This window comes from Homalodisca vitripennis, chromosome 4 (assembly GCF_021130785.1).
Source record: "Homalodisca vitripennis isolate AUS2020 chromosome 4, UT_GWSS_2.1, whole genome shotgun sequence".
In the NCBI taxonomy this organism is placed as follows: Eukaryota; Metazoa; Arthropoda; class Insecta; order Hemiptera; family Cicadellidae; genus Homalodisca; species Homalodisca vitripennis.
Window position 1 is genome coordinate 94702726 of NC_060210.1, and position 20966 is coordinate 94723691.

General features: G+C 35.9%; 1 protein-coding gene across 2 annotated transcripts; it reads left to right on the forward strand.

Moving 5' to 3' along the window:
* Positions 1-542: 542 nt before the first annotated feature.
* LOC124359800 lies at positions 543-18703 on the forward strand. Of its 2 annotated transcripts, XM_046812842.1 has the most exons (5): positions 543-676; positions 4157-4259; positions 6135-6252; positions 7136-7246; positions 18461-18703. In XM_046812842.1, exons 2-4 carry the CDS (start codon positions 4162-4164, stop codon positions 7238-7240), a joined length of 321 nt encoding a protein of 106 aa, XP_046668798.1. In that variant the 5' UTR covers positions 543-676; positions 4157-4161; the 3' UTR covers positions 7241-7246; positions 18461-18703. The 2 variants fall into 2 exon arrangements, with proteins under 2 accessions (XP_046668798.1, XP_046668797.1); XM_046812841.1 differs by lacking the exon at positions 18461-18703 and having other exon boundaries at positions 7136-7359.
* The last annotated feature ends 2263 nt before the right edge of the window (positions 18704-20966 follow it).

Below are 20966 nucleotides of genomic sequence, written 5' to 3' on the forward strand. Positions count from 1 at the left end.
AGTTTAAAACAGCATCCATGCACAAATGCTTAGTTATATTCAATAAAATTGGTTTTAAAGCAGTATTATTTCTGAGATAACTGTTTTACAATCGTCACTGCGTCTTATGGTGTAAATATTAGACAGTGATTTTGCATTGCTATATAAAAATGCACTATTGATGATATACAGCACATTATTATACAATCAATATTTAAATAAGTCTGAACTAAATTTTCAATTTTATTAAGAGGTTTAACGTGGCGCATAACAATAGTTACGGAATGAGTAGAAATCAGAAGTACTTTTACTTCAAAACTTTTGATTCAAAAAGCATTAATTCTATATCGCCATTTTGCTCGCCTTCATGTATTTAAATTGGACCATTAAATGCTAGTCATAGAGTGTACAATTTGATCATGCAAATGTAAGTTTTTCTAAACAAATGAATAAACCTGTTGCCATGAAAACAGTATTTTTTATGTTTAAAATTAATCAATACATTTTGTAATGAAATGCAGTAGCTCCTCGAACGTAATCTACTAATCTAATCTAAGATTCCCCTTTATGTTACTACAAACTGCAAGCTTTGGTGCTGACTACGCTTCACACAACTAACTACTTGGACCTGCGTTACAGGCTGTCGGTTTGGCTGGCGCATTCTTCAAAACGATAAGTCAAAACTATATATATACGGGTATATAATTAATTTGTGTGTAGCATATAATATACAATAGATAGCTTTAGACCGTTCTATAAGGTGGTATTACTAATTACATGTGAATGAACTGAAGTGTACAATTGTTTGTCAAATTACTTGTGAAATTGTGTTCTCTTCGACAGTAACTTACACATTCAACCTTTGAGGTTGAATCTCGATTGACCCGTGACGTTTTGGTTTGTTACTTTAGGCACGTTTACTGTCTAGTCTGTATTATAGGCTGAGTTACTATAATGATTTGTGAAACTGATTTCCTACTGGCTCTCGTCCCCTGACTGTCTAGTCTGTATCCTAGGCCGGGTTACTGTAATAATTTGTAAAACTGATATTCCTACTTGTTCCCATACCCTGACTGTCTAGTGTCGGAATGTCGTAACCACACAATGAGTGTGTCCTGGACCTGCCCAAAGCATTCGACCGCGTTGACCGCAATAAACCGCTCGGCATAGAATCATCACTTCTGCATGGAAGAACGGCGCAGTTTATAGTTAATACGACTCTTTCTTTCATTGCAAGATTAAGCGAAGTTTAGAACAGCAGGCTTTTTTATATCAACAACTGTGTCTAATACTTTCTCAGCCTCAATTTCATAGCAAACTCTTAAAAAACAAACGTTTTGAATTTTGTTCTTCGCACTGCGGGCAACCATTCTGGAACTGCCATATCGATAGCTGATTCTATATAACTCTTAGGAATGTACCTTGATCGAGGACTGAGTTGGAATGAGCACATTGATCAAGTTTGGGCGAAAATCTGCTCAGGCGTCTTTGTTCTGAGGTCTTTAGCTAAAAATGCTCGAGTCAAGTACTGATTACGGCGTACTAAGGCTTGATATAATTCCCATATGGCCTTTGGGGAGCTAGTGCAAACACTCAGTTCCAAAGAGCAGACTCAAAAAAAGCCATTCGAACTATCGCAAAAATCTAATTTAGAGAGGTGTGTAGGCAAGCTTTCCAGAAATTGCAGCTGTTGACTCTGCCATGCCTCTAAGTATTGGAAACAACTTTGTTTTGTATGAATAAATATGCCTTAATCAGAGACAAACACATGAATGAGACAAGAGGCAGAGTAAACTACCCAACTGGGAGACAACGGTAGTCTATGAACCCCTGCCTACGCAAGCGGGTGTTCAATGTCAATTTCTCAACAGACTGCCCAATTTAATCAAAGATGTTCCAACGCCTGAGGCGTTAAAGACTCGCCAAAAACACTTCTTGGTGTTTCAGACATTTCATAATCCAGGTGAGTTTTTTGGGGGAAGGCCGCGAAATTAGAAGACTGACTCCGCTGTTCTAAGTGGGTTGCATTGACGATGAATGAAGAGGCGTGACTGTAAACATTGTTGTCTGTTTACTGTAGTATTATCGGCGGAAATTTTAGGATATTTTCATTAATTGGCGTTTACCATACAATGTAATGTTGTCACAGCAATAAAAAAGATTTGATGTATTAATTTATTCTCATAGGATCTACATGTACCGAATATCTGGAAAACTATCGGAGAGACAACAACAATTTATTATCAAAAAGTTTAGGAAATTTTATAAGCATTCCACAACAATTTCTAGTTTTCCTCTAAGAGGGCTATCCAGAAAGTAACAGACGTTTTGAAATAAAAAAAGGAACCAACTGAAATAGGAACATTTTACTATATACATTTTAAAGCGACCTTACTCTTAGGTTATTTTTTAACGTAATCCTCGTTCAAATTGATACATTTATCATACGTAGTAACACAAGTTTTTAGATTCCAGCTTTCTAGAAATATGCCGCTTGAGATAATAACCACTGACTGACGCCGGCTTGAAGTTCCAGCGTCACTACCGAAGCGCTGCGTTGCGAGCCAGGTCCAATTAACTCCAATTAATTCATTAACAATTTAACTATTTTAGACCAGTGTGGAGGAATCTGACAATTAGTCCCTTGATAATTGTGGGGCTCTGTATAATATTGCAACGGAAGTAGGCATATTTTAGATGTATATTATTTCAGTTTCCATTGTTAAGAGCTTCAGATGATAAGCGAAATTACGAAAGGCTCTTATTTTAGGCTTTGCGCGTATATGAGCACTTCTGATTCGAATAATTTATATTTCCGACGCCATGGATGAGTTTGCCTTGTAGTACCAATATGCTGTATGTGTATATACGTAGGTCAAGGTCAGAAACGCCTGTCAAAAAATGTATACTTTTGGCCCTTGTAATCTACTTCTGGTCTAAAGTATTCCCGGTGCCATAGTCGAGTTAGAGTTAATTCAGATTTCTATAAAATTTAATCTTTTAATCTACAGTAAACGTTAGTAACTTTGTCTTTAACATCTACATTATACTGCTGATTAAGTACCGCATACTGGATATATAATAAAATTTATAATCAACATCATATTTGTACTAAAACTTCCAATCTCATTACCTGGGTAAATTCAATGGTAATTACAGAAAAGGTTTAAATGTTTAGTACTGTCACTTCAAGCTTACTCTGCTGATAATACTATAAATGTAAAGAAATTTAAAATAGTTGTTAAATTAATTACTCATATGGATGTACTGTCATAACAATATATATATATATATATATATATATATATATATATATATATATAAAACATTTTGAATGAGAGTAGGTTCAAACAGTCAAACGCCATTACTTTCAAGGACTTTGGGGTGGGTCAAGTTCGGTGAAGTTATGAAGAAATCTTTGGTATGTGTCATGAGGCGGATTGCAGTAGGCTGATTTTTACACACAATGTAACTGAAATCTCGAGTATATGTATACTGAAGCCAGGTTAATCGGGAACCAGTTGGTAACGTGACCGTAAGTATCAAAATACTAAGTGTTACAAAGTGCAGTGGAGATATATCTAAAATTTGGCCGGTGAGCCAAAAGGTCTTCTGTTTGATTGACAACATGGTTGTAATTTTCACTAAAATTACAGTATTTAGCTGTATAGTTTCATTAAACGTTTATAGTTATTTAACTATGTTGGAAATAGTAATATACTTTATTCAATAATATTGATAGTAAGTTATGTAAATGTTGTTTTCACTCAACAAAGCAACGTTTAAAACAATAATTACACTGCCAACATGAACTTAATCAATACTACTACTTACGAATTGTTTATATATATATATATATATATATATATATATATATATATATATATATATATATATATATCCACTGTATAATACCAAATATTATTAAGACGTAACTTTCAAAATATTCATTTTAAACATTTTAAGTATATGTATAACCCAACAGAGTTCTTACTTTTAAATTTCTATTCCATCTATTTAGCAAACTAGATACTTTATTGCTGTTCCCATATTTACTATAATTAAAGACTACAAGTTGTTATAGTGCTGGTAAAATACACGCAAAGCTCTTGAACTGTATTTCGACGGATGAAGAATTACAGAGTAAGATTTATTCTACAATGTTTTTGTACTTCAGATTGGATGGCGCCAAGAACCTACGTCTCCAGAGAGTCCTTGACTTCGCTGCAAACTCAATATAACATCTGCAAAGCCCACTCCTTCATACATCTTCAATACAGGTTAATTCCTTTGAGGTTTTCAGTAGGCTATCTTCTCATACATGTCATAACTGCATGGAGGGTTGCAACTGCCATAGTCTTCTCCCATGTAACCAAACAAATCTGTAGTATATTCTTTTTAAATTATTAAAAACTTAATCAATTAATAATTTTAATGTTAAATATTTTTATATTTATTTCTACAGAAATTTTAATTATTTTGATAGATATCCTTTTTAGTTCGTTGTAATTAAGCTATAAAGTATAAGTAACAATGCGGTACAGTACAAGACTCATTCTCAAAACACAAGTTCTTACTTAGTTTGGGAATTAATTTCTAAGTTTTATCTTATAGAGATTTACAGCAACGTAACTAGTTATTGTAGTATATTCTATTCACTTAAGAAAATACATGTAAACTAAATGTAAATAATTTTTGATGAAGAAATAAATACTTTTTGACTTGACTTTGATAACTTCACTTTATGGATAGGTCATTTATAAATTCATCCATGAATATATCTTCAATATAAGTTATATTCCTGCAGAGTCCCGTAACCCAATAATTGATAGATTTGTTTTCTTCGATTCAAGTACTATTGTTATTCATACACTGAAACGTATTTTCGTCATCTCTCTAATCCATTAATCTCAATCATAGGGTGGTGTTTGATTTAACAATTCAATTAAATTCAACATTTCTGTAACGATCTTGTCTAATCTTCCCCTCAATTTTTTAAAATCCCATCTGTATCAACGTTATCTTTTTCTACTTTCACCCCTAAAAAGTTTCTAAAATGTTCCTACTTCCAGTTAAAGTTTATCTCAATCACCAATCAGATTTCCTGGAATTTTCACAAGAATATCTCAGATTTTTCTCCATGCTTTTATACTCATCGATCTTAAACTACTTCCTCTAACAATACTAAGATTATTTTATCGGTTCTGTTCGTAATACTTCTTTTCAACTATCCATCAAATCAAACGCTTTTTTGTACTAATCCCCTAATACGTTCAGATGTATATTTGTATAGTCTTCATGCTAACGTTAAAAACCAATTTTGGAACATCTACTAGACCTCGGTTTATTTTTATCAGTTTTTACATACTGTTACTATCTCCCTTGAATACCTTTTCTGTTTTTCTTTGACAATTCCCATTATTATCCCATCCGTCTAAATGTTGTGTTGTCTCCACATATCTATTACCCCTGTGTGGCAGTATTTTTACCACCGTATAACAATTCTCCATTCCCAGCTACATATTCATTTTTTATTATGCCTATTTCAGACGACTATCTTTCTGTTCTATACCATTCGCATTTCATATTTAATATATAACACTGGTTTCCTTCTCCATAAATCCATTTAGTCTTTTTCCAAAGTTTAAATTCTTCTCCTGTTACATTTTAAAACCTTCTCCTGTTATATTTTAAAACTTTTCATTGCCAATCATCCTTTTAAATGTCTTAAATTCCTCATTCTATGAACACTTATTTATTCACTGTGCTGTATCTCTACACTTTTTTCAATTACTCCTCCACCTCGGACACCTTCTTTATTTTGGTACCCTTTACTTAAATGTATTTCTTTAATTATAACATATCTTCTATGACATATACTTGGTCATGGTTACGATAATAACTTAACAAAAGCCCTTTTTGCACTATTTCACAGATCATATCATATTTCTGTATTGATAGAAAGGACTACCTCTTTCACATGGTTGATTAATTATTTCAAACTAACTATTAAATATGCCCTGGTCTTTAAAGTGTTTTGCCAGTCCATATTTCAAATGTTCTTGTTCTATATCACGTTGCTCCCATAGAAAATGTTCTATTCCATTCAACGTCTTCTCTAAAATCTGTTCCCAAATTTCAAAACTCTGTTTCAGCATCACATCAATTTTCTATAAAGTCTTTCCCAGATCAACCGACCCACAATCATCTTCTTCGATTAATCTTTCTCCGTCTTCCAACACACCGCCAAAGATGCTAGACAAATGTATACAGGTAATTTTATAACACATTTTTTAGTTTAAACTATTTTCTACACATTTATGTTATTTTTAACTACATATATTTTTGGTAATCCTTTCGTCCGTTTTTATACAGTTCAAGTTTCATATTTAATTAGGTAGTGTGTAATTAATCATAAATATGTGTAATTTTACAAATAGCATACATATCAATGGATTGTAATACGTTATCTGTGTTACAGAGCTTATAACTTTGTCTAGAACAATCATGTATCTTAAAATAACTGATAGGGTAATTTGTACAGTTTTTGAACAGTCGGTTGCTTCTTTTTATTCTCTTCTATATGTTTATTATGGTTTTGCCTTGAAAAAATAATTGAACTCCATAAATTGAACTAGATTAGGAATGTAGATTCGCTTTTCTCTCGGTTTTTGAGTTACTTGACCCATTGTAGCATGAAATAATATTGTATAACTCTAGACAACATTTTCAATAGTAAAGAAATTTCTCCAAATAAAACAACCAATAAGTATGGTGTGGTAAAAAAACTCATTGCAATCGTTTGAAGTAATAAACAGATACAATGATCCATTTATAAGTTTCCAAATACCTTATTACATCCCATCTTATTACATTTCGAGAGAACGTTTAAACTTTAACATGGCTTCAACTAACAGTAAGTGTATCATTGACACTTAAAAAGGTTAGTCGTACATGTTATTTTGTCGAAACGTATGTTGTCTCGTTCACTACTAAGAGAAAATATTTATGTTCTATATCACTCCAATTATTGCTGACTATGATGGTAAGGCCAACACTAACTTAAGTACTTTTATGTATTCAGATAGAAATGTAGTGTTTTTCCTAAGGTTAATGTTTTATGAACCCTTGTTGCCACATATTTTCTTGATTGCAGGAGCCAGGCACACTCAACATTGACGTCAGAAATATAGATTACTTGAACCATAAGTTCTCATACGAGTGCAAAGTCTGCAAAATTGTGTACGAAGCCCACGGGTAACTGCTGGTAAGCCATTAAAAATCGTCATTGGCGTGTCTAAGGCTCAAGGATGCCTGTTCTTTTGTCATAAAGTATGTTGTCTTGTTCACTATTAAAAAAAATATTCATGTTTTATTCCACTCCCTAGTTTTCACATCACCTCAAAAGTAGTTTTCATTTTGGTTATCGTGAGGACACTACGATATCTTTCTTAGTAGCCTCTCCTTCAGTTCGGAGATGTCTTTTGCGCTCATCATTTACAGGTCATAACAATTTCGCAAATTATCAGTGTGACCTCTCAACTGCGAGTATTGAAATACTCCTTTCATTCAAAGTCATATAGCTTTAGAGATCCTTCTCGACGCACGGACATTATCTCCATTAAGTGCACCAGAATATAATAACTTTGTACTAGATTCCTAGTCATGCTTCGGCTGTCTGTTACAAATAATGGACACTATTCGTCCACAGGTTTCTTTTGGAAAAAAGGTAGGAATTTCCTGGACAATCGTTATGAAAGGTAGGAACAAGTAGACAGTGTGTTCTTCACCAGTGGTTTATATCGACCTTGGATCGCTATTATCTTGGCAATCCTTCGAATAATGTATTGAAGATATGAGAATATGCTCAAGTCCAAAGATTATATAGACAAATATGATAAGATATGTGAGAGAAATATTCAAGGATATTACCAGATACAGAAAATTCCCTCCTGTAACTTTACTCTAGTGTGACTCACATATAGGCGAATTCTGAGTGGAATAACAGCTAGGTTACCCAAAACGAGTAAAACTTTTTATATGAGTAGAACAAGTTGATCACAAAATCTGCGGGAATCGTACGGGTTCACAACCCATCACACGTATGAGCTACTAGTAAGATCATTATAATGGACAAAGCACGCCTTCTAAACCTTCTTTCCTCTTATATTATATGCTAAGAGTACGCCACACCACATTTCGCGCAACTGGCTTCCCTGAGTGTGCATTCAAAATTTCAACTCATTCCACTTCCGAGAGGTCTTGCGGATATATAGAAAGACATAATAGTACAGTAAAGAAATTTTACATCCTCCAGGAGGATAAAATATAAATTGCGTTAGCCTACTTCAATGACATTTACAGCCTTTCACAATGACAGTAAACGCTCAGCCTTTCCGTGGTTGACCATGCACCATCATATAACTCATTCTTGACTACATAGCAATAAAGTTTCATGCAAAATGCTGTATAATGATGAAATCTTTCTCCAGATACTTTGCAACCTGATACATTCATATAATTGTTCTTTCACTTGGCTTTCACAGCAGTATTTAAATGATAAAAGTTACAAATCACGAGATATCGTGTGGATAGACAGACAGACAAAAAATGGATTTTTTCCAACCCCTTGAGTGATAAACTTCGATATCTCTATTCCTTCCATCACTGGTACATCTCTATTGCCGGAGATTTTGTAACATACCGAAAAAAAACATAGTTTATTACCTAATCTCCAGTAATCACAAAATAACATCCACTTTCGACAGCAGTAGGCCCATTCATTTCTGAATTATTCCATCCTTTATTTAGTTAATTGTTAACAATTCGAGCCTTTTTATATAATGATACGATTTGATCAGGTGCAACTAGTAACTAGACATCACGATTTCCAGAAGGGAAAGGGTTTACATTGTACGGTGGAAAATATGATGCGGAAAAAGAGTATATTTTATATTAGAGTGCAGAAGTCGAAATGAGCATGTAAACCAACTGCTGAGTCATGACATATCCAATAACCCAAGACATAGCGGTGCTGAAAATAAGTATAGTGAGGTGTATTTGGAGCCCTGCAAGAACGTGTGTCCCCACCACGAGTGCAAGTCCGAACAAGTAGGGGCCGAGAGCCAATTTGAATTGTAAGGCACTAACTATTTTTGTGAAATCGATAGAGGAATTTCCTGTGAGAGGAATCCATCGTCAGCTAGTGTTGGTATGGGTTGAATGTGAGGTTAGCAAATATCAAACTATTCATTTTCATATATAAAAATACATACACATAAATAATTGTCCTACCAGCCTGAAATTCTAACTTAGGGAACAGATAAAAACTATGCATGGCTATTAAATTGTGTCTGGATCGATTCTATTTTTTTCGTAGAGATTAAAAATGTATATGTCATTATATTTTTCTTTTCTGTGCTGAGAAATTAGTCTATCGATTTCATGAGAAAATAGATTGTGTTCTTATGCACTGGAAATAGGCTCTTGGAAAGTACCAAATTCGATATAAGAATAACAAATTTTATTATAACAAAATTCCGTGTATCAAGTGGAGTGAAAGGAAAAAATGCTATCGGGATCTTTGCCTTTAGCTATAGTATTATTTTCTGAATAAATTTTCTCAGAGTTAACTTTATTGTTTAGAGGATGTTAGTTGTCGTTTAGCAAAAGTAGGCTTCTCAGATCTGTGTATGTATTTTTTTACCGGGAAACAAGGCAAAATTAACTATGTAACAAAAATACTCTCCCGAGTAAATTACAAATATATACTTTTTGAAAGAGTTCTATGGGGCGTAGTCCGCAGGGATTTTCGAAATAAGAATAGGCATATATTCATCCTAGGGATCCTAAGAATGTACATGTCAAATTTTAGCGCAATCAGTTGTTTATGCGTGAAAGAAAAAAAACAAAAACAAACAAACCAAGGCACTTTTGCATTTATAAGATTATTAGGATTTACCTATTAGAATTTAGGATTTGTAGATACGGTTTTGAGTAAATGTAACGAAAATAAAATCATCTGTTGCGACAGTTCTAATATGTAAGGTATGACAAAAAATCAAGTTAATTTTACAAACAAACAATAATTCAAGTAACGTTTAATAAATAAATAAGGGAAATTACTTCATGATGAAGCGATGGTCATTACTTCTCATATTTATAAATTGAATTATGGACGATTTAAATTATTTTTTTAGACTGAAAAAAGTAGCGCCTTCAAATAATGTTTGGCTATTTAATATACGTAACTTTCTCTAATTGCAGTATACAATGCACAGGCCCTTTGAAAACTTTTTAGTAGCAACAGCAATTAAATTGTGAATTGTCTGACAAAATTTATATGTGTATTTTTTAAGATTTGTTACCTGTCTTAATTTTTGTAGTTTAACCAGACATCATTTATTCAATATAATAATATGTAATTTATGAAAACATTCTACACCTTATCGTTCTCTTTTTCATTCATCGTTCATCCTTTTTATCTGTGAATCCGTTTCAAACTAACAGGATGAAGTTTACAAATTTGTGTTGTTGTCTGACGAAGCACATACATTATGAGCTATCAATATTGAATAATGGTTTTGCCGAGCCTTTTTTTCTTTCCTTCAAGGGGAGGGTGAAATCTCTACCAGATACCTAAAAGGTACCGCCTATCCTTGACGGTTTCCCCAGGCATGTGAGGCTTTCACCAATGAATACAAACCTTATAAGAAGCGCAAAGCCAATGTTAAAAAGTCTGCCAATTTTTATTTGAATTTGGCAAGCTTAGCGCGTCCACCGCTAGGCAGCGTGAAGGGCGCTCGTGGCGTGGCGAGCTAGAGTGAGACAGAAGACAGAGCGGGAGCGAATGAGAAGACAGCGCGCGGCCATTTAGACAGAGAGAGAGAACAAGCTAGAGCGAGAGGGAAAGAGGGGGAAACAAGCGCTCCTAGCGGCGGACGCGCTAAGCTCGTTTTGGCGGGAAACCAACTTGGCAGACTATTCTTCATAAGCTTTGCGCTTCTTATAAGGTTTGTATTCATTGCTTTCACTTACTAAAACCCCACGCCCTATGATCTTCATCCTGCTAGAGTCAGTATTACTACAGCTCTTGCAGGGTCTTTTAGCTTTCATTTAATTCATTGCTTCATTTTTGAGTCGGTTTATTCCCATGGCACGTCTCTGGTTTTACGTGTCATGATTTTCTTAATCTTTCTAGCTACGTCCTCCCATATCCCTTCACTCTCCAACATATTCCTCACAATGTTGTCCACATTGAGTTGCTGCACCACATTTCTTCTCTCTGCCTGCCACCGTCTGCATACAAAGAGTGTATGTTCTGCTGTGTCATCAGCCTCATGGCAGTACCAGCACTCTGCAATCTGGCTTTTGCCTATCTTGTGTAGATAGATGCGGAAGCCCCCATGTCCGCTTAAAAACTAAGTGACATGGTAGTCAATGTGTCCGTGTGCACGCTCGAACCAAGGCTGCGGTAGGGGGATAATCCTTCTGGTCCACTCTCTTTTCTCTGCTGATCCCCATCTCTCCTGCAATATTGTCTCATTAGTCGTGTTCTGGCCTCCTCTTTTCCCATCCCATTATAAATTTCTGTCCTCTCTCTAGCCAACAGCTCCATTGGATAGACTCCTGCCACGACGAAAGCCCTGCCACGACGAAAGCCGCCTCGGTGGATATCGTTCTATATCCACTGTACACCATAAGTGCAACTTTGCGCTGTAACCTGTCGAGTCTCTTCCTGACTCTAGTCTCAAAGCCCGGCTTCATTCTGGTACTGTATATAGAATCATCGACGTGATAGCAGATGATAGAAGTCATCTGGTTCCTTGCTTTGGGCCTCCCATATTTGTCATTAATAGTCCAAGAGCCACTGTTTTCATATCTGCCCGATGTAACACCTCCTGTACATGTACATGAAATGTCCTTCGGAACCATACTCTGGGGGACTCGATCCTCTCCTTTGCTGTGATGATGAGCCCATCAATCACAATCATTTTTGGCTCCAGGAGCACTCTGCTCTCTGTCATGACCACTACTCCCGTCTTCTCTGGGGTAAGTTTCAGTATGCGTTAATTCATCCAGTTGCTTATTCTTTGTACTACCTCAATTGCACATGAACTTACCTCTTCGATGCTTCCAGACTCAACTACTGCCAGGTCATCGGCGTACCCCACCACTGCTCCTTCTGGCAATTAAATCATTAAAACTTCGTCATATAGGACATTCCAAAGCACTAGTCCCAACACATATCCCTGTGGGACACCCACTTGACATTTTGATTTCTACTTTCGGATTCTCTGATACCACCCATCTGTCGCTGAGGTATGTAGTCCTGTATCATACGCAGCATGTATTGGCTTACATTCCTCATTTTCAACGCGTGTATGATGTGCCACCACGATGAACTGCCAAATGCAGCAATTTCCCGGCTGCATTCAAAAGGCAGAGTGGTCTGTATAAAGAGGTCAAATCATCTGGCTTTTCTTCCTTCTTCAGGAGTACTAATTTTCCTTCTTCCAAAAGCTACTTTTTCTGACAGCCTTGCTCATCATCCACAGAACCTCCCTTATTTGAATCTCCACTGTACGTTGAACAACTTAAATACGTTGTTTCATTTAAATAAAGAATTAAATAATGCAATCTCAGAAAACGAAAAATCAATGCTAATCTTTTTAGACCTCAAAAAAGGCTTTGACTCTGTTGATAGAAATAAGTTAATAAATAAATTAGAACAATTAGGCGTTAGGGGCATCGCCCTTACTTGGTTCCAGAGTTATTTTACCAATAGAAAACAATATGTCTCAATTTGTAATGTTAGTAGCGATGCAGTTAATGAAGACTACGGTGTAGTTCAAGGGAGTACACTTGGGCCAATTCTGTTCTTATTATATATAAACAATATTGCCAAGCTAAATTTAAACGGGAAAATAACATTATTTGCCGACGACACACCTATTTTTCTAAAAGGAAATATATGGGCAGATGTGAGACGAGAAGCATTAAGTGATTTAATGTTACTGAAAAAGTGGTTTGATCAGAATGTCCTTTCCTTAAATATAACTAAAACAAAATTTATGCCAATCTCTTTGAATCCTCAGTCGGATTATGTCTTAGAAAATCTGATCATACATAATTGTGGAAATCATAGTGACAGTACCTGTAATTGCGAAGCAATCGAAAAAATAAACTCGTATAAATATCTTGGCGTTATTATAGATTTCCGTTTGAAATGGTCAGATCATATTGAATATCTCAAACAAAAGACCCGAAAGTATATCTTTGCCTTTAAGAACCTTAGGGATATTCTTGCTGTTCAAGAAATGAAAATGGTATATTATGCATACGTGCAATCTCTTTTTGCATTTGGGATAATTTCTTGGGGGGCAGCTTATAAATCAAATCTTGATCCTCTGTTTACGGTTCAGAAATCAATTTTGAAAGTAGCTTTTAAAAAATGTCATAGATTTTCAACATCCATTTTATTTCAAGAAACTAAAATTTTTACAATAAGACAACTTTTTATAAAATTTCTTTTAATACACAATCATGTATAAAAATTTAGATGATTTATTTGAAAGAACTCAACACACCCATAACACACGTTATTCTAGATCAACAGGAATTCTACCACTGCAATTAACTAAATCTTATTCAAACACCAACTCATACTATCTAGCTCACGTGCTTTTTATTAATATAAGTAAACAGTTTCCTAATTTTAGTTTTTTCAATGAAATTTCTACAATTATCTTTAAAAGGAAAGTTAACCAGTGGATATTATCATTGTCTATTGAGGAGGCCGAGGCAGTGTTGTCTACGAACTACGGGCGGACAGTTTGACATGTGAACAGCCACCACTCCTATCCCATCATTATTCATTATCACTACCCCATTATAATCTGCGGTGACCCTGCTTATTTACCCTTGTTGCTAATATGTAAATGTTTTTAAAATTAATAATATTCAATTCTTTAAAACAGGTACATATTAAAATTACACGGTTTTTTCCTTTTAATATATTCATTCCAGTTTCACGTGTGTATGTGGTATATAATAGTGTATTATTTTGTATTATATTTTATATTCATTTTTTTAATGTATATACAGTCCGTTATTTCTTCAGGCGTGAGCAACTCGAGTCTGCGCACAGGCATCATAGCCCATGCAGGCTCATTTCCCGAGGACAATGTTTTATACATGATGTTATTTTTATGATGTTTATTTTAGGATGATTATTTCTTATGATATTTATTCTTTGTTCTCATTTCAAACTCCGTTCGGTAATGTAATAAAAAAATTTTAGAAGTTAATTGTAAAGTTTGGATTGTAATATTGTACATATATTTGGGAAATAAATCAATTAATTCATTCATTCATAACTACCTCTGGTGGGATGTGATCTGGTACTGGGCCCTTCTTGGTTCTAAGCCATGTACTTGCTGCCTTGAGCTCATCTTCTGTGAAGAAAGGAAAGTCCACAGCTGCTAGCTCATCAAATACTGCTTCTGGATGCTGAGGGAAAAGCTCTTTGGTTACTAATTCAAAAGTTCTTGGTTCTAGAGTGCCACGATGGAATCTATCTGTGACCAGCTTGTATCCACTTCCCCAGACATCATCCTCTACTAAGTCACGCAGCTCTTTCCAGCATTTAGTCTCCTACGCCTTATCTCAGTTTTAAAGGCACCTCCTCATTCTCTTTTTACGGCTTCTCAAGAATACAGTCCAGCCCTCTAGTCCTTCTTATTTTTATTTGCAGAGCTCTTCTAGCCCTCAAGCATCTCATTCTGAGTCCTGCAATTACATCGGTCCACCAATACACTGCCCTCTTCCTGTTTCGCCCTCTTGCCATTAGTGCCTCCTCGTAAACAAATGAGATACTGAGGTGGCTAGAGTCGTATCTTATGGATCGAAAACAATTTGTCAAACTCTATAACCACTGCTCGGAACTGATTGAGATTCAATTTGGAGTCCCCCAAGAGTCAGTACTTGGACCAATTTTGTTTAACCTTTACATAAATAATTTAGTGCTCACCATAAACCACGAAAATACTGTTATGTACGCTGATGATATTGCCTAAATATTTTCTAATTACAGTACAGAAGAACTCGAAATTAACAGTAACGTAGTCTTATCACAGACCTATCAATTTTTAAACAATCTGAATTTACATCTTAATTTAAAAAAAAAACACACAATTTACAGAATAAATTTTCAAAAAATAATCATCTTCAGCCTCCATGTGTTGAAATAAACGAAGAAAAAATAGAACACCAATTATCAGTAAAATATTTGGGACTTGAGGTGGACGATGACTTGACTTCGCGATCCCACGTAAACTTTGTGTGTGCCTCTTTGTCTTCATCGTCCTACCTGATGCCCCAGTTTACAAAATATCGCCATGTTCAGTTATTAAAAATAATATACTTTGGTTTGGTAGAGTCACGGTTGCGGTATGGACTTCTTGTTTGGGGCTCGGCACCTCAGTACTGACTAAAAAGGGTTTCCGTTTTACAGAAACGAATTGTGCGTGTCGTGGATGGCATATCTCGCAGAAGTTCATGCAGAAATGCATTTAAAGAGCACAGCATTTTGACCTTTCCATCTTTGTATATCTACGAGACCATTATCTATGCCAGGTTTCATTGTGCAAATGTAGTAGATGGAGCTGCTATACATGACCACAACACGCGAGCCCGAGTAGACCTGCGACAATCCCAACATCGCTCGGCTCTGGCGGGTGGACTGCCTCAAAAGTCAGGGGCTAGGTTTTTTTGGAAGCTCCCCAGTCATTTAAAAAATATAACTGAAAAAACCATTATTAAAAAACAATTAAAAGAATACCTATTAGAGGGTTGTTTTTATTCGGTGGGGGAGTTCCTAGCCTAAACTCTATTTTATTAATCATTTGTATTTTTTTTATTATTTAATGTAAAATTAGTTCTTACTCAGCTTGACTTCCATACAAATATTGTATTTTTATATGTTAATTATTAATAATGTACTACTGACTTTTGTCATACATGTAATACGTGTCTACGACAATAAAAAGATGAGATTGAGATTAAACCCCAATATCTTCTTCCATACATTTTTCAGAAGTGAGGTTTTCACCATTCATGTGACGGTGCAGCGAATCCTAAAGAACATACACACTCTCTCTGATGCTATACGCAATCCACTTAGTCCGCCCCCCCTTTTGACCAGAAATCTCTACTTTCATACACTGGTGGGGTCACTAAGTGTCTCTTCTACTATCACTCTCCAATCTTCTACTCTATCTGCCATTCCATGTGATTCAAATGTCACATCAATGATGGAGCCATAGTTACCACTCTCAAAACTAGGTTCTCTTCGTCTGTTGAGGCAATAGAGATCTTGCTCTGCAGTCCACTCACACAGCACTCGCCCTCTGACACCCATTATTGGCGAATTCCATTCCGCTGTCTTAGCATTAAAATCCCCTCCAATCAGAGCTTGTCCTCGTTTCTGTCTGAGTAGCACCCCCATCTTTTCCAACTTCCGAGTGAATTCATTCATCTGATCGTTTGGTGATAAATAGCAACTGACCAGCTCATTCTCTACCTCCAACCTGACAAAACCGTCTCCTTGTTGTTCTCAAGTCACTGACACGCCAGTAACGCTGAATGTGGTGACATCATGTCTGTGGTTGCTTATCCACTCGGGGCGTCCCATGGAATTAATTTTCGGCTCACTAACTAAGAGAATATCAGTTTTGGTGTTTATTCCAGTTGCCATCAGTAGGTACATAGCTTCTTTCCTTCTGCCAGTATTCAGCTGCAAGATTCTAACCATTACTTTGATCATTTTGAACCTCTCTGCGGTTTCTATCACCAACCCTATGGCCTACTTCGTTGCGGACCAAACACTTTTGTTCCTTGCTGCAGTTCTTAACGAGAAGTTATTTTTTCTCCACATCTGTAGAAAAGAATGCTGCGGTCTGGGCCCTTTCAGCTCTGAGTTACATGGCCTTACCTCCAACACCGGAAACATCGCTGCTCTATCTGTCGCTCCCTCACTCGACACCTCACCCATCCCACTCTGATATTCGACCTTCATTAAGGATCTTGAGAGCAGTCTCCGTGGCAGTATGACTGTAACATTTTGTGTTACTGCAAAAGCAGTTCGTACTGACGTTACCCTTACCAGAGTGTTAATAGTAGGGTCCCCTGTTGCTTCAACAAATGCGTTCAGCAGTTCTTCTTCAGTGCATTCACCATCCATATCCTTAACGTGCAAAGCTGTTGTGGGCGTCCTGACCACTGCCCGTATTGTAGGAAGATCAGCTAAAATAGCCTCATTCAGCTCCTTAGTCTTTCCTTTCATCCTAGCCTTTCTTTACTCCTTTTGCTTCTCGCCTCATGACCACAATTCCAGCATTTCTATCCACTCTTACTGTTGATTTTAATTGCCTTAAGATCTGTGCATAAGTTTTTCCTCCGTCCTTTACTATGAGGGGTTCAGTGTACACAGGTATCCTCGGGTTCCCTTGGTTCCTTTGTGTCTCAGAAACATTCTTCATTATGAGTCTTCCTTTCTTCTTCCTTTTACAACCAAAAATTGATCCAGTTCTTCCATTCCCTGTTCATTCTGTTGAGGCTCAGAGTCTTCAGACATCTGATTACCAATTGTTTTCCCCTGGGTCACCGGTACCTGTATCTGCCTTGTTTCATCTTGGAATTTTTCCTCTGACCTTGCTTTATGCTTGACAGCTCAGCCTCAGTTCGACTTGTTTTCACTATGTCCTCTATTCCGATACAGCCTCCATCCGTTTGCATAGGAACTGCGTGCATTTTTGTGTGTAACCATGTTTGTGTGGCTCTTTCGGTAATCCCATGGCATCCCACTTAAACTGCTTTATCACCAAAATCTCTTTCGACTCCTTTGTGCTCTCTCGTCTGAATGTCATTGTTGTCCAATCTACTAACAGCCTTTGCCAACTCTCCTACTGCCTTTTTTATTTAAATTTTGGTGGTAAAATTTACTTCCATCAACCGATCCAGCTCTCTAGAAATGCTTATTACATAGGCCCATGACATTTCAGCCTCTCATCTTTCCTTCTTCTCCTCACCTATAGGAGATCTTTCTCTAGGTCCCTTCGAAGGGTTTCTTGTCTCGAGATCTCTTAAGTTCGGAAGTAAAGACTTCCACATTGGAGGTGACCTCTTACGTTTTGAGCTTCTTGCAAAAGCTCTCTTTCTCATCTACGTCATTCATTCCAGTAGCTATGGCGGAGAGGATGGCCTGTTTTCGTACCATCTCTCTCCCAAACCCCTCTGTGCAAGCTTTGCCCCCCCTCCCAGAATCCATGGGACTGCCTGGAGACGGATCTCCAGGGAGTTATTCACCACAGCGGTTACCCTTCTAGGGTAAATCTGTTGAAACTTGCTCCACAACGGCTGTTAAAGTAACAACCGAACCCAGATGTTTGTGGGAGCGCCTACCGAAATCGTTGTCTTGCAGACGATGATCCGCTGACCGCCACCGAGAACTGGACACTCGTAGAGGACTCTTCGGCTCCAGCCCCGTACTGAGTGGCCCCCACGCATTTCCACCGACCCAGGGATATTTATTGACCTACCAGTCTAGATCCATGGTGTTCTGCCCTTCCGCAAGTTTTGCCGAACCTATAGGCCTATACAAATCCAAATGTGTCACTGCTTTCCTCGTAGGTATTCATGTTATCTATATACATAAAATATTCCAAATATCACTGACTGACTCATGATGGGATCTTTAAATTACAGAACGGATTTACAAAGAAAGTTGTGTACATATTCGTCCTCTGTTACGTGTTCGCTAAAAAACTGGTTTAAAAATGCAGTTTGATCTAGGAAATTCGTGAAAACTGCAATGTTTTTAATGAGAATCACTTTCAGAGTTGTTGAAACATTAAAGTTATCATTTGGCTTCCACACAAGTTCCAAATGTTGTAAAGTCTCCGTCATTTTGAGAGCTGACATATCTGCAAATTGCGAACTTATTTTGAAACGAATTTTTCGTCGTACACGATAATTTAACAATGAATATATCATCTCAGTTTTTAATGAGTTTAGGCCTTACATCTTAGCTACTTATTGAAATAAAGACAGTTTTCCTATTTAAATGTTTCTAGGAAACCATTTAAACTTAAGAATGGTCACTAAAATTGTTTAAAATGTCGCGGTGAAATATTAGTAGCCCCTAATACGCAAAAACCGATAAACCTTTAGTTTATTTGTTAGCACTCACTTGATTTCTAAACACTAAAAATAACATTATAATATTAAAGGAGTTAAATAAATTGCAGTTCGTTTATCTAAACTTTAATTTGATTTCTTATTTATAGCTTTATAACAATAAAAAGCTTAGTTGTTAACACATACCGTAATAACATAAAATGCAATATTTATAACTTTTGGAAACAAATATTGAGAAACTACATCAACTTAGTTCACCTGTTATACTGTACTGAGAAAAATGTCTCCAACTTATCCACAAAACTTAACATTTTGCGGTGATTAATATTAGATTATTCAATGTTTTGTTTTTCGTTTACAACATTTAAATTAAGTTTTAAAATTGTAATCCTTACACCATTTTAAAATTCGTTTAATTGCTCTTTTACAACAAACTATGCTGGATTATTTAACAGTAACTATTGCTAATTTTTCACCTCTGAATCAATTTGCAAGCATTGATTTTTAAATTATAGTTAAAAAAACTCCAAAAGCTGGTGCTATTACAAAAAAAAGTGGTGTAAGAGTATGAATACGTTATTTATTCCTTTGACTATGATTGAAAGATGTACAAATAAAAGGGATTGCATTGCTGTAGATTTCTTTATCTTGTTAATCTACAAATCTGTCAGCAACAAGTAACAAGTCCACTTGATAAAATTATTCCTCCGAAGGAGGGATGGTTGTGTATGAATGAACACGAACAGACAAGAAAAAATACACTGCTTTGAATGTTTTACATTCGAAAGTAGTACTATTTTTAGTATGTAGTGATTTAGTTTATAATGCGGCGGATAGAGCGCAGATAAGTGCAACTCGAGTAAAACAGTTCATCCAAGTATCCACTAGACAGCAGTATCGTACGTATAAACAATTCAACTACAAAAATGTATTTTACTGTTAGTAATTTAAACGAATAAGAGTTAGATATTTAATATGTATGTGTATTTCTGAATCTATTTTGATTTATTATAATTGTTTAAATGTTGTTTAAATATTAGTTAGTAAAATTTTGTATTAACAATACCACGTTATTTTCATTGTTATCCCTTAAAATTAATTTCAATATTTTTTTATTTTGATTTAAGCTTAATACGTTTAGACTTCTGTATCTGATAATTTTGCAAGTGACTAATCAAGCAAATGCCATCGTGTGCTACATTATAATAAGTAGGTCTGTGACTAGAAAACAAAACAACTCTTTTCCAATGTTACGGTACTTATCGCACGGTACTAATGCTTTATGTTTTAGATTTTTTAAACACGAGGATTGCACAAAATACTGTATCATAATTTAAACAGCATCCATACAGCATAGCCAAGATTTTTTAAATCTGGGTTTCTGGTTGTTGGCACATGCAGACGTGAAACAACCCCCCGTATACACATACACCCGTCATTATACAGGGTGATTCATGAAGTTCTCCCCCCACTTCTACAGCACATTGTACTAGTAAAAATAATGAAAAAACGTTATATAAACATAGGTCCGAAAACGCTTCGTTAGCGAGTTACAGCTAGCGAAAGATTTCGCCTGAATTCCTGGGTAAAGAGTACTGAACTTTTGGAAAGGTTAATTAAGTAAGAAATATCGTGGATTCTTATGTATTTTTACCTGATAAAGCTAATAAAATAGGTTTCAGAACTGTACCTGTAGTAGTTTTTGAGGGATTCAGGGTTAAATGCAAAAAAATTGGGGCACGAAACAATGTTTTTTTAAGTTTGATGTACAATAACTTTGTTAAATTGGT

Coding starts and splice junctions, on each gene's coding strand:
- LOC124359800 (XM_046812842.1), top strand. CDS start 4,162: ATGGCGCCAAGAACCTACGTCTCCAGAGAGTCCTTGACTTCGCTGCAA. Junction 4,260..6,134: donor TTCATACATCTTCAATACAG/GTTAATTCCTTT, acceptor ACTCTGTTTCAG/CATCACATCAATTTTCTATA. Junction 6,253..7,135: donor TGCTAGACAAATGTATACAG/GTAATTTTATAA, acceptor TCTTGATTGCAG/GAGCCAGGCACACTCAACAT.